Source organism: Acanthopagrus latus, chromosome 17, assembly GCF_904848185.1.
Source record: "Acanthopagrus latus isolate v.2019 chromosome 17, fAcaLat1.1, whole genome shotgun sequence".
Classification (NCBI taxonomy): Eukaryota; Metazoa; Chordata; class Actinopteri; order Spariformes; family Sparidae; genus Acanthopagrus; species Acanthopagrus latus.
Genome location: NC_051055.1, coordinates 17,034,274 through 17,048,926, shown reverse-complemented (window position 1 = coordinate 17,048,926; position 14,653 = coordinate 17,034,274). Strand labels below are relative to the sequence as shown.

Below are 14,653 nucleotides of genomic sequence, written 5' to 3'. Positions count from 1 at the left end.
AAGCAAACTGATTAAACTCTCAATGAGAAGATTGGCTTTTTTCAACATTGCTTGGTTATTTTTAATGCATTTAAGTCATAAAATTAAAGCAGTCTTTCAGAAACTTCTCTGTAGTCTGGTGGTATGGTATTAAAACATTTATAGAACTAAAGCTGCCTCACACATGCGCTGTAACTCTGGATTTGTCCAGAGTTTACCCAGAGGAGCTGTATGTGTGAACATAAATGTCTGCATTATTTGCTCTGGACATTACTGTGCTGGCTCACTTGTATTAACTCTGGGTGATTAACTTTCTCTCTACAGCGGGATCTTTGTGCGTGGTCTGTAGCTGGTTTCTACTCTTCTCTGCTTGCCTGTATAGTACTCTCCACGCTTTCAAAACACATGTAGTATTGACATCAGTGCAAAAACAGGCCCTCATCCAGACCATATGGTATATTTCCAACACGTGTGAACACATCTGACAATATCCTGCTGTGCACTGCATGTGTGAACAAGCAAATGTGACTATCTTGATCTGATCCTCTGGATATTGTCCAGAGTTCATATGTTAATTGAGCTTAAATTTTCCATGTTTCACCATTGTTGTATTACAGGTAATAATAATAGATACATTACCCTTCTGCAACCAGTTATTTAAAACGAAAATATTTTATTGAAAATGCATCTTTCTTTCACTTGCGTTCAAAAAGAAATGCACACGTTTGCTGGATCTTTACAACAGGAAGCAGTGGTGCTCATGCCGCTTTTGTCCACAGGGGGTGCCAGAATCAACAAAAAAGTAATGTTCCTTGTAGCCGCTTTAATGTGAAAGGCTTTCTATCTCATTGCACGCTAAGGCAAAAACATATTTTCTTGGAATGGCATTTTAGAAGAACATTGCTGCAATGATATAGTGATATTACATCCCTGAGGAGCAGAGGCTGTCTGCAGATATTAATGAAATACTTTGCAGTTCTAAATTGCTTTTTGGACCAGAAGATTTATGCAAGTCTAAAATGGATTCAGACCTTGAATACCAACTTTGAAAGAAATAAAAATAGAAAATAAATGTTTACATATACAACTGCTTACATTGCCAAACAGATTCCTATATTAACTATACTCCAAAGAGTTGCACTTTGTAATACTCAGATTCACAACACATTTTATTAAAAAAGCAGATGCATCATTATGAAATCAAACTCTCATTTACTTGTGTTTCTCACCCACTGAAAATGTCACACCATACAGATGACACATGCATGCAAAAAACAGATGCCAGATGCATTTCTGACTAACTTTATTGTAAAAAAAAAAAATGATTAGAGTAGAAAACACACACTTGGGACCCCAGGGCTCGGCTTTGACAAATGGCGGCAATAACACGAACTCATACCAGACACGTTGAGTCATCCGTTTTAAATTACTAAGCGATACGACTCCACATGTTAATGTGTGAAGCCTGTCTCTTTTCACTGATGTAGCTCCCATTCTTACGCAAATACAGAGCCGAGGCTATGCTGCATTTCAGTGTGTGAAATTAAAGCGCTGGCATTAATGAATGAAATACTCTCAAAGGCAATGTAAATTATTATACAATCCAAATGGTCACTGGAAATGTTTTGTTAGCAATGTCAAACAATAGTGCTTCTTTCATTCTTTACATACACAGATCCATTTTCAAATGAAAAACATCGAACTTGAAGCCTGAGTGAATTCCATTTTATAAAGTCCATTCAAGATAGTAGTATGGTTCTTTATTAGGCAAGAAGTGGTGCTCTCCTGAGTATCCCCTATAGCAGTGCAGGCAGATACCTCCTTGAAAATAAAATAAAAAATTAATGCCTCGCGGCTTGAGTCAAGTGTTGCTGATCGAGACATCTCTAGGTTTTAATGGGCAGGACGTTGTTCTCAAAGTGTCCCTGGTTTGTGATATTCCCAGCTGGGAAGTATCTCGCCACCACGAAGGAAGAACCATCTGATGCAGTGGCCTTACCAACACCCAGCTTCTTGGTACTCTTCCACACCATTGCTGTGAAATGGCCTAGGTGGTGAATGAGACGAGAAATGATAAACAGAGTGTTAGGACATGATTGAGGCTGAGCACACTAAAGTTCCTCTAAATATTTACAGACGTAGGAATGTTCGTTCCTGTCCTACTCGTCAGTCCCAAACTCCTGCTTTTTGCCTCGCACACTTCATTCCTTTGTTTCTCAATACAGCGACTTTACATGAATCAATGTGAATCACTGTGATGAGCTCCTCGGAGTGACCTGCTTCATGTGTGATTAAGTGAAACGGGGTCTGAGGCGATGGGAAACCATCTGGAGGAATTAGGGCAGACTGGAAATGACATGTGGGCTGAGGAGTGATACAGAGGACTGTGATTTCCCCTCCGTTTCCCCATGGCTGGTCACTGAGTCACACAGTCACACACGGACTGAGGTGTGACATCAGCAGGGGAATAGCACAATCCTTACCCATGCCCGGGCAAATGTGACACAGAGACAGAGAAACTGACAACGAGTAAAACAGAAAATGACGAAGAGAAACAGAGCAAGGAATGGATATATTGAGATAAATGCATTGTAAAAGAGACAACGAGATATGAGATGAGACAAGAAAAGAAGTCATAAAACACTGGTGTACAGCCCAGCCGCCAGAATAAACCGTGCATGTGTTGAACTTTGTATGTTCCATGTGGATCAGTGGATCGTTACAATATTTGTCATGTCACCTTCCAGTTACATACGAGTTGATGTTCATATGGGGAGGACGAGGGCATGGTGGCAAGATGGCTTCGAGACAATGTTTCAACATTTATAAGCCCAAAATGACTGGATACTTTGAGTGAGACCTGTTTCAGGCATGTTAGAGGCAACAAAACATAGATATTTTTAAAGAGTCGTTGAGACAATTAGCAGTCTTGTTTGTGGCACAAGAAGCACAAAACATTATCGTTTGTGCCTGAAACTAACCATACCATGAGCTCAGCACTGTCACAATACCATATTGAAAATTCTCTTTGCTAGATATCCTTGGATGTAGCTCGCTAGTTATCCTAGCTCACGGCTCAGTTAGCCGTGGACCCAGTGGCTGGAGAGTTTGTCTTGACTGGGATTTTGGCTCACAGCAGGAGTCAACACGAGAAAACCAAAGGTGAGTGTGATAAGACAAACCCAAACTGTTTTGATTATTATCATTGTTTTTTTTTAGTACATTCATGCCAAGTTTGAATGAAGTGTGTTTTATGCTGAGCTAACGAGGCACTTAAGCTCATCTTATTTCGGTAAAAGAGAGAAACTTGAATTCAGAAAGTGTATGGTTGTATTTGTCTGTTTGGTAGAGGAAGATAGATGTAAGAGTATTTCCTCTCTTGACATGTTGTGTTAAGTTATTACAATAAAAGCTAAAAGAGCTTGTGAAACAGGACTACCAGACTATCGCCAAAGTAGTATGAAGAGGAGCTAACTGGTTAGCATGCCAGTTTCAGTTGACATCTTTAACATATTGCTAATGCATTTTACGCTAAGGTTCAGGCCATATCTTACAAATCATTTTTATACATTATAGCTACGATGATGGGCTTGATAGCAATTTTTTCAATTTTATTGAATTTTAAGCATTATCACATATTTTTGTCATTAAAAACACTGAATTATTTTGCTCTACATTAAAACATCAATACTCAGTAGTCCCAAAAAAATTAAATTGACTGAAATTGTCCAGTAAGAAACAATGACTTGTTTTGAAAGTAGTTCACATATTATTTGGCATACAAAAAACATATTGCTATACTATTTACTTTATAGTAACATAAGTTCCACTGGTTACTTACTACTATCCTCAGATTGAATTTGGTCATTATTCCCAGTTTGTCAGTCAGAGGAGATTTGCCACTGACAAACAGACACTCTCATGTGTAAATCTTACCAGTGCCAGAGGAGAATCCAGGGCGGTTGAAGTTGTACTGTTTCACCTCATCATACCAGCGGTCGGCCACATCCTTCCCTGCACGCGCACAGGACAAAGTGTGAGCTCACCATAAAGGACAGTCAAATCAGTCTTGTGTGGTACATATTGATCAAGAATGTCAGCAGCATAAGAAGACTGCGCCCGGGAGCTATAAATCCATTTTGGGCACATGCTGTATACAGTGCTGCACTTTTTGTCACCCATTGCTGCTCCGTAGGAGATGTTTTATGAATCACACCGTCCTGCGCTGACATATTTCTGCAGTGAGTCATGGCGTCTGAGCTCCCAAACTCAGTGCGAAGTGGAGGGGAAATAGATCCCAGCTGTTGACTTTAGGGGTAGGATGGCCTGCTTTAAGCCCCATAGACTAAACTATTTAATCCATGGAGGGATGAGTTTTATTAGATCTGTCCCATCCCATCGCAAAGAGGGCACACTTACAAAGGATAAAAAGGACACTGAAAATGTGTCTATTCATGTATACTGTTTAACCTGATTGGTCATATGAGGCCCATGCAAGGTTCTCTCCACAGCTCCCTCTACTGGACTCCACGCTGTGCTTCAGGATGCGTGTGCTGGCCAGACTTTCAGCATAACTGTGGACAGAGAGAAATGAAAGTTGTGGATAGCACTGCTGAAGCTAAAAAAGTTGTTACACTGCGCTGTCCTCAACACCAAAATGAACAGTGAAAACGCTACACCACAGGTGTTTCATTTATGTCATCATGGAGACCAGTTTGATTTAATAACTGCTTTTTTCTTATTATTTAAAAAAAAACAAAAAACAAAAAACATTTATGCAGCTTGTTCAGGAGCAAACAAATTACATATTTTTAATACTCCTCCTGTCCAACGCAAACCACGCATCTCCAAATCTGGTTATTGGAAGTTTTCTTTTATGGGTCGAGACATGTATCTTCAGCTTCCTACAGTACATCTTAAGCTAAATTAAACTATTTAAAAGGATTGGCTGGAAAATGCGTTTCCCCAAAGCTGGCAACAGACACTTTTAGAGATGCATGGTTCTCACAGAACAACTGCAAACAGCTACAAACATAGCATGATGTTAAAGAATATGGTGCATTGCTATAAATTAAACTACACAACGGTACATAAAGTAGTCCAAATTTGCTGGACTTGACACAAGTAAAGCAGTAAAATGCAACATAGAGTAATGCAGCAGTCATATCAATCCAAAAACATCTCAGTAAAACACTGACAGGGACCATTTCTACTTTTCCTTTCATACTTTTGCTGGAAATACTTGCAAACTTTAATTTCAGTATGTTTTAGTACTTTTACTTACGCATACTCCAAAACACTGGTTTTAAACAGTATCAGTTTAAAACTGATGCCTCTTAATGATCTAAATAAAGCAAATGAGACCATCAGTGAGAAGACTGGTCATTTTCTTTATAAATATTATAGTATATTTGTAATGTCTGTCGACTTATCCGTGTTGGGTAACTCATGAAATGTAAACAAATTTTCATGGCAAAGTGCTGTGGGTGAACAGAGTAGTCCTACGTTCTGAGGAAAGAAGCTGCTCTATAGTCTGGTGGTATATCACAGCATTAAAATGTTGTGTCATTTGCTGGAGCAACAATGCTTAACATCTCAACAATATCTCATGTCTCTGTTTAAAATTTAAGTTTGTATCAACAATCATGTGACAGCTTGATGCCTCAGTCACTCTCACAATGAAGTGTGGTCAAACCAAAGACATTGTTCCTCATCACAAGGGATGATGATCCCGTATGAATGACAAGGCAATCTTCAGCTCCTCAGTTACAAGTCCATTGTGCTTTGTTACTTAGTAGATAGATAGATAGATAGATAGATAGATAGATAGATAGATAGATAGATAGATAGATAGATAGATAGATAGATAGATAGATAGATAGATAGATAGATTAATCCCCAGAGGGAAATTACGTTATCATAGCAGCGGGTACATTAAAGTACAAATACAATCAAAATACAAGGGCAAATTACTGTTCAAAGGATGTTTTGCTGCTCTGTGTTGCAGTTGTTATTGCGCCATCAAACATGCTTAAGGAAATGGCCTGAAAGTCTATTATCGAAGCCTCTCTCCTTCCTGGCTGCACTGATCAGTTTTGCATTTACTCAGCAGGCAAATAATTCTATGAAAAATAAATATAGCTGCAATTAGTGGCAACAAATTGTCAACATAGCTTGTAATCACAATGGAAACAAACCCGGACCCTCGATATGGTGTTATATTTGGTATATTATTTCATTTGACAGGCGAGGCTGGAGCTGTCGCTGTTATCCAGAGCCGTCAGACAGTGACTGGTTTGGGTAGTCCTTGCTAATTAGGTTTCTAATTTGATTTGCGTGTGCGTTCACCCACCGGCTGGCCTCCCTGCTCAGCTTGTTGCTCAGCTTCAGCGGAGGAGCCTGGTGCCTTCTCCTGAACTCATTATGGTACTGAAGCACCTCCTCAGCAAACTGCTTCGAGGCTGAGACAGACAGACAGAGAGGACAGACAGAGACAGCGGGGGTTGGAATCCTGACAAGGGAGACGTAATGATGCAACATGAGGATTCGTGCATGACTGCACAGGAAGAACTCAAGCAGAGGAGTGAGTAAGAGCCCAGCACCTGAGGACTGACTGACCTCAGACACTGAGCACAACTCCATGCCAGATGATCGAGTGGACAACGTCATCCACATCACCCACATCACCCACATCTGCCCGGTGCCTATCACTCACTGGCCTTTTCGAGTGCCCACACAATAGGCACATTGAAACAGCCACACACAAACAATACAAATACCATTGCTGCCTGACAGCATGCTTCTGCTGGGTGTACTGCAGGATTAATCTTAACTAAGGATCAGTGATAGCTGTTAGTAGAGGGAAAGAAATTAGCAGTTTTCTTTTGCAATTTCTTTATGTCCAACTTCTTACAGAGAGCAAAACTCACAAACACACGCAGTAAACAAGCAAACACACACACACACACACACACACACACACACACACACACACACACACACACACACACACACACACACACACACATACACACCCTTTTCGTAGGGGCAAAGTTCTAACTCAAACCAAATTGATACAATCAAAGCTAAACTCCTCAGGGTGCAGTTTCCACTTACCTGACTTTCCCATGCTGCTGACTCAGGAAGCCTTCAGTAAGATCAGTAACACACTGAACGAAAGCAGCCTCTCCTCTGTCTCTGTTCTCTGTCCCTGCCCTCCGTCTCTGCTGCCTGCTCCCTCTCCTTCCTTTACTGCTGTCTAGCTAACGCTGATGCTTGCAAACAGCTGCTAATGCCTTTATTTCCTTCCAATTTCTTGAAAATCCGCCTTGAGCTTGCAGCAGTTCTGCGGAGTTCCCCTTTAACTATTAATCTGGGTGTACTGATCATTACGCAACATGCCTCTTCCTTAAGTTTTGTCTCAATTCTTTTGACTAAACCTGTGTGCCTGCCCTGCTATCTACATGCTGTGTGTCTATCTCAATAGCTCAGACAAGCACACACCCACTCTGTGTGCCTTTAGTTTCCCACTAATGAAAGGGGAGCCCCAGCAGTCGTTGGTGACATCATCTCTGTGAGACACATGCCCTTATATGGCTCTGAGATTCTTGTATTCTCTAACTTGGTTGTAATGATGCAGCATTTTGGCACTGAAGACAGCAGCGGACTTCAAGCGCACGCTGTCCCAGATATTCACTTCTATTTCTGAGCTGACGCTTCTCACCTTTCACTTTCACTTGAGCTTATCATGTGCTTCAGTCATAACAAAAAAAAACCTCACAGGGGGCTTCCAACCTCCATCTTTCAGTTTCCTCCCTAACCTCTGGATCAATAAGTTACCTGTAATACACCCAATTGTAAATGAGTGATTCCTTTGCCTCCGTGCCTGGATGAAAATGCAATGATTGAACCATTTGCTTGCTGCAGCTGACACACAAAGAGAGGCGGCCTCACCATTCATCATGCTGTGGAACAGGTTACTTCTATTTATTTTTCTCTCTATGAGGTATGCTACCCTCTGTGCTTTAATGGTATTTCCGAACTGGGATATTTATCATTTCAACAAAAAATAAATGACACCTGCTTTAACAAAGGGCTGGAACAGCTTGCAACAGAAGCTTTAAATGGATTGCCTCATTTTTTCACGGTGCATCTCATAACTCAGCTTTTGAGACTGTCTCTCCACTTCTTGTACAGGCCACAGCTTGTATAAAGAGTGAATACTTAAGAAAAATGTCCTTTTCTCACACCTTCTAAATCAATCATGCTCCGATGAAGCTGCTAAATGTGTAGCAGTAGAATGCTGAAGCTTGACTGCCGATCTGCCAGACTTTACCCACACTTTGTTACGCTTGAATAAGGCAATGTATTTGCAGATTCAAATGAAATTGTGTACAATCCAACCCCCAAAAGGCTGGGATTCATCAAAGCCTCCATTGACAATTTGGCAATTTACCAGATTACATACAGCTTCTGCTGGAACCACAGAAGGCTTTATACTAGTTCATCACATATGCAATTGTACTCTCTTGGAAGACCTGTAAACACACTGCAACATGGGAAATTGGTGAAGTTGTCCTTTAATACCTTTTATTGCCTTTTAACCTGTGGGATATTACATGTTTTCTGAGCTCAACAACTTTCCCAGTCTCTTGTTGCCCCTGACCCAACTTGTTTGAAAAGTGTTGCCATCATCAAATTCAGTATAAACATACATTTACAAGAATTAATGACCTGTTTGAGGTAAAACATTAAAGCAAAAATAATGTAACAATTTCCCCTAAAATAACAGCCTCGAAATCAATTTAATGCTACAGTGAATTGTAATGGGGTGAATGGTGTCTCTTTCCCAGCACCAGTCTTCACTGATTTTGGTCTAAGGGGACGATATTTTATGGAGAAAAAGTCCTTTGGTTTTCCCTGTGATGCCCCCCGGCTACTCTTCCTCACCCTTCTGTGATTTACAGAGTTTCCTGAAAGCAACCTGTAACTGCTGAGTACCTTAGCTCCAAGTTGCCTCTGTTACCCGAGCAGTGTATGTGTTCACACAGCTATCACAGCAGCTTCGGACTAGCCTGTCTCAGTGTCCTCGAAGGATACCATGACAGAGGTAAAGAGACCAAAGAGGATGCTGATGGGCGAGACTAAGGAGAGAAAAAGAGACAGTTACCAAGACAGAGGCTAGAGACAGGAGACTCTGGAGTGTTTTTTTTGTCATTGGCTTATGCAATCCAGTATTTATTTAATTTGGTTGTTTTCTTCCCAAAATATTACAAAGGTAGGTTGACTGGCAAATTTGTTTGACCGATGGCCTTGCTCGCCCCCTGTTGGTTAACAACAGCGAGATCAGATGAAATTGTCAAAAAGACAGAAACAGAAGCAGGCATTAGAGGCTCAGGTTTCCAAATGCAAACAAATCAATCAACTGTTTGTCCATCATGATCATCAAGTTGCTAGTTGTGTTGATTTGGAGGAGCACATGGAAGAGGTAAGATCAATATTTAGCCTATTTTTTAAAATTTTTTTTAAAAAGCCAATGTATGAATCAATCCAAATAATTCAAATCTTATTGAAAAATTCTGCAGGATTGTCTAAATGCCCCTGAAGTCTTTTTTCTGATTCTCTGACTTCTGATTTTCTTTTTCACATTCATTCATCTTTAAAAAAAAAAAAAAAAGTTTAATTATGTCACACATACAACATACATGGCCCTGCTGTGAAGCCTCACAGAGCAGTTTGGGTGGCTGTGAACTCTTGTCTTGTCTTGTCCAGTCTTCTTGCCTTCTTGCCCCATTTTGTCTGATGCAGCATGTCCTGCTGAGAATAGAATAAATCATCATGTCAGAGACAGCTTCGTTAATGAGTCACATCGAGTTGAATGCCAGTTCTCCGGTAAATGTGTTTGCTACAAAAGAACAACCAACATTTTCACGTGACTTCTCTCGCTAATCACAAGGCAACTTAAACCTCACAAAGACGCCAGAAAATAAACTTTACATTTAGCAGACGCTTTTGTCCAAAGCGTCTTACAGTAATACATACAGTACATATACACACTGATGGCGGTGGCTGCCATGCAACGTACCGACCAGTACATCAGGAGCAGTTTGGGGGGTTCAGTGTCTTGCCCAAGGACACTGACATGCAGACCAGGGGATCAAACCGACGACCCTCTGATAACAGGACACTGGCTCTACCCCTGAGCCACAGCCGCCAAAATGACTGCAAGAGGGGAAACTGATGCACATACGAACTGTTTCCTTTCTATGTGGTGAAGTTTTGTGAACATTTTACAAGTTTTTACTTTCGGCCTTTAATGAGGTCAGTGCATGGAGGTGCACACTCAGTTACTGGGGTAACCCTTGTTATCAAATTTTAATTTCATCTCATTATTGGTAGGCAAACCCAGCATAATCAGGCACCCTGAGACATCATGTCAATCATCAGCCCATGTATGCCTACATTTCCTGAATATAAAATATTAATGCATGCTGTATTGTGCCATTTGATTTCTACGTGCATTACTGCGGTGATTAACAGCTAAAAAAGGAGCTGTTCCTTCCATCCATCTTCACTTTTTTTGGCAGCTGTCAGACCTAAGGAGAGAAGTCTTTTATAAGCCTCAGTAAGACTAATCCATGCATATTTAAAGGTAAGATTTGAAGGTATTAAATTAGGTACAATGGGAACACGACTTCCGATTATGTCACACTTTTCCATCTTTTTTTCGATCAATAACACATTGCCTGTGTACAAATTCCCACTTATGCACAATAATTAAGGGGCACATAGGTGAGACTGGATATATTCCCTGTGGGATCAACCGCTGATTGAAATCCATTGAAAGTCAAACATTATGAGCTGAAATTATTTCCAAAAGCAAGACCTCTTTTGCTCTGTGAGGTGTTTCACAGCGTGCCCCCCAGTCTGTGCTCTATTTAAGTGTAATTATTGGATCTGCCACAAGGTGGGACTGTCAGCAAAGACACTGAGCGAGGACCCGGCTGGACTATTAGTCACACTAAGTGCAACTAATGACATCTTAGTTTCATAATATGAGTGGACATGATGGGATTCATGTGAAAAGTCAAGCCACTTGATTTCTCATTAGCTGGATAGTGCTATCTCAACAAATTGATTTCCTCCTTGCCTCCTCCTACCATCTGCATAGTGATGGGACCGGACAGCTGGAAGAAGACATTTACATAGTGGTCTCGAGACACTGAGACTTTACAGCTATACATCTTAATTCATACTAATTGAGATAGCCGTGGTGTGTGTGCTTTTTTGTGTGTCTGCGGCGTGGACGTGTGTGTTTGAGTGCACGCGTCTGCGCGCGGGAGGAGGGATGGCGGTGTAATTTATAGAGAGAGCCCCGTTTAGAGGGACAGTGCAGACATCGATCCATGCAGATATTACATCATTTATCTCTGCACATTGGCCATATCTGCTGTACTTATTGCTTGGCTCCCCTCCCTGTCAGCTGCGACATCGTTCCTTCGCTTCTCCTCTCCTCCCCATCACTTTCCTGCTGTCTCTCATCTCCTCCCTCATCCCCTGCAATCTGTAATTTTCATTTTTTCCTCACCTGAAGCCCCTTAATGAAAATCTTCCGGGCAGATCCCTTATGAAAAAAGAAAGGAACATGAAATCCTGTCTGGGCCAGAAATAATTTTCCACTCCTGTCATGAATGAAGTGAATATGGATTTATGGCAACAGAAATGTGAAATAACTCTTACTGGGGCTGTAAGTGCACTTAGTTGCATATAATTCCTCTTTAGCGGTCCCGGGAGGAAGGTGAGGACTTTTTAATAACTCCTTCCATTCACCTCCATCCTCATTAAGAGGTCTAGTTGACTGAAAATGGAGAGATCTGCTGAGGAGGTGTTGAGAGGATTGATCTCAACTGAGAGAGGAGAAGTGAGGGGGCTGTACTTTTTTTTTTTTTTTCGAAAGGAGTTGTTGGAAGCTCTCTCTCCAGAGCTCTGCTCCAGAATTTGACACATCAAGAAGCCTTTTATGGTGTCATTAGTGTAACTGTTCCACCGAGGACAAATGATTCCGCGGGTTAAGAGGAGTTAATCACCTGCCAATCAAACCTCATCAAGCCGCCTCTACGGATGAGACGCTATACAAATCTCATCATACTTATGGAGCTTCAATTAAGCAGATACAGGCGAGGAGGCACATGCAGAGAGGGGAGAGTGACAGGGCGAGCAGAGGGCAAGCTGGGGAGGTTGGAAAGGAAGAAAGACAGAGATAGAGGAAGACAGAGACAGTAAGCAGAGCTGGGCGACTCCTGTCTGACACTAAGCAGCAGAAATGTAATGTCTTAAAAGGCCATCGCAGTCAATAAAGTTCCTAATGTGCTTAAAGCAATTACTGTGTCCGGAGAGGAGCAGAGTGCATGCAGGATATTAACCTCGGTAACCCACTCTATCTGGTCCATAATTAAATTATCCTCACATCCTCATTCTAATGCAGACCCCCCCCCCCCCGACAAACACACACATACACACAAGCATGCATTTACACATGTTCACATAAAGTTTGTGACGAACTGTGCCCTGATCTGACAAGAGAAGAAGAGAGAAGGTAGAGGAAGAGTCCAAGTGAAAGGAAACGATCTGCTGCCGTGGGATCTCAGCGCCAGTAGCAGCGCCAGGATTCTTTGACCTTGACATTGATTGACATGTTATGTTGTGACGGCGGCTGCAGTCCCGTCTGACAAACTGTTGGATTCCATGTGCTGGTTTGAAGACAGAATGTCAACGGTCTCTCCTTCTCTTCATGAGAATTTTCTGTAACATATCTTTTTTTTAAATTTTCCAATCATTTCGTAGAAACAATCTGAGATGAAGGCGCAAAGGCTCCCAGGAAGCACCGTGCAATTTTGCTCTAATGCTTGTTTTGCCTGTTGGACTATAGATTGGTATTATTACATTTCCCACAAATACACAATTTAAAAACATTTTTAAAACTTTCTTGGGGGGGAGGGGGCTTAAAAGGAGCATTTCTTTTAAGAGAATCCCTCTAATTTTCTCAGAACATTGTCTCTATCCTTCCCTCTAATTTGTACCAAATTACTTCAAGGAAACTTCCAAGAAGGTGCAATTAAATGTATAAATAAAGAAACAGGAAGCAGCACCATGTGTGAGAAAAGGACAAAGAAGAAAATGTACATGAATGGACACAACGTGCAAACGTGAGCAGGAAGAGTTCATGGAAATGCTTTAAATTTCTTTTTTTGATTGTGCATTGTGTCCATTTGTGCCCATGTCTATTTTTCTTCTTTGTCCTTTTCTCACACACTGTGCTGCTTCCCGTTTCTTCGACTCTTCTTCCTCTTCCTTCTCGCTCTGCATTATGTATATGCAAATTTAAATAGCGATGTCCAAGCTGTATAACTAATAAGCTCTTCAAGCTGATTTAATGCAGTTTAATAGTTGTCATACAAATTGTTAGCTGGGGAGAAGTCTTGACACTATGGGCGCTAATTACTGCCTCTGAAAATAACCAACCACCCCGGAGCATTATGCACGGACCCCCGATGGCAGTTTTTCCTCAGCATCTGGGACAGCTTTTGTGGTTGAGTGGTCCGAATGGGCAGTGAGCTAATTTAGTATTTCTGGATGATGCCTCTTTCGCTCATTTGGCTGTTTCTGCGTTTGTATTGAAAGGTAATATTTCCCAAACCATGCCTAGGGAATGCTAAGCCGCTGCCTCAGGTCAACATATAACAAAGCTGTTTGTTAATATGAATTGTGAGCACGTGTGAGTGTGCGTGTGTGTGTGCGTGTGTGTGAGCGTCGGTGCCTTTGTCTAGGTGTGCATCGTTTACCATGCTGAGGAGGACTCCTTCTTGGGCTGGCGAGACGATACAGGAGGATAGGCTGTCTGGAGAAAACGTGTCAGCCCATCAGCAGACTGTCAGCCACACTCAGACGCTCACACATTTTCAAGCACACACACACACACACACACACACACACACACACACACACACACACAGAGAGAGAAAAATGAAATATAGTCATCAACCACTGACTAATACAGAGAAGGGATTGGAATGGTATTTCTTCACCAGTGGTCTGCGGCAGTTTGTCGCATCCACATATTCAAAACACACTATGCACAGGGATACACCCTTGTTTACAATTTTGTCATATGAGCAACAATTTGTCAAAGTGTGAATATGATGAACCGGGCCTGTGCACCGACTTTTATCAAGTCAGCTGCCGCACAACTGGCAGGAATTACCTCTTAAACCACATCACGGCAAGTAAGCACTTTTGGAAAGATTCCTTCATGTGTCCTTGAGGTATTTGAAATATCACGTGTTAATGAATATTTAACGATGAAAATAGTGGCCTCAGAGCAGACTCGATTTTCAAACATGCCCCACTGCACATTTAATGAAATATCCCAGTGTATTAACTGGGAGAAGGTGGTGGTCTTTATGAGTGTGTGTGAAGCTGTGGATGTGCCTCCACCTGCTGAACAGTGCGAAGTGACTGAATTAGTGACGTCATTCACACAACTGTAATCCTACACAGTGGGACGTGATCTATGGCACAATTATTCTACTTGTTTACAGACTCTTGCTCATGATTGAGTTATTCACGCTGGTCTATAGCTTGATTTCTTCAAGTAAGGCCTTTTTATACTGCGATG

The 14,653-nt window shown here is 41.5% G+C and overlaps 1 protein-coding gene across 1 annotated transcript; it reads right to left on the bottom strand.

Annotated features, from left to right (window-relative positions):
• Nucleotides 1–908: 908 nt before the first annotated feature.
• Nucleotides 909–7,505, bottom strand: glipr2l (GLI pathogenesis-related 2, like). Its single transcript, XM_037075915.1, has 5 exons — nucleotides 7,096–7,505; nucleotides 6,332–6,440; nucleotides 4,450–4,553; nucleotides 3,916–3,993; nucleotides 909–2,026 (listed from the first exon to the last, which is right to left on the bottom strand). Exons 1-5 carry the CDS (start codon nucleotides 7,106–7,108, stop codon nucleotides 1,866–1,868), a joined length of 465 nt encoding a protein of 154 aa, XP_036931810.1. The 5' UTR covers nucleotides 7,109–7,505; the 3' UTR covers nucleotides 909–1,865.
• Nucleotides 7,506–14,653: the final 7,148 nt, after the last annotated feature.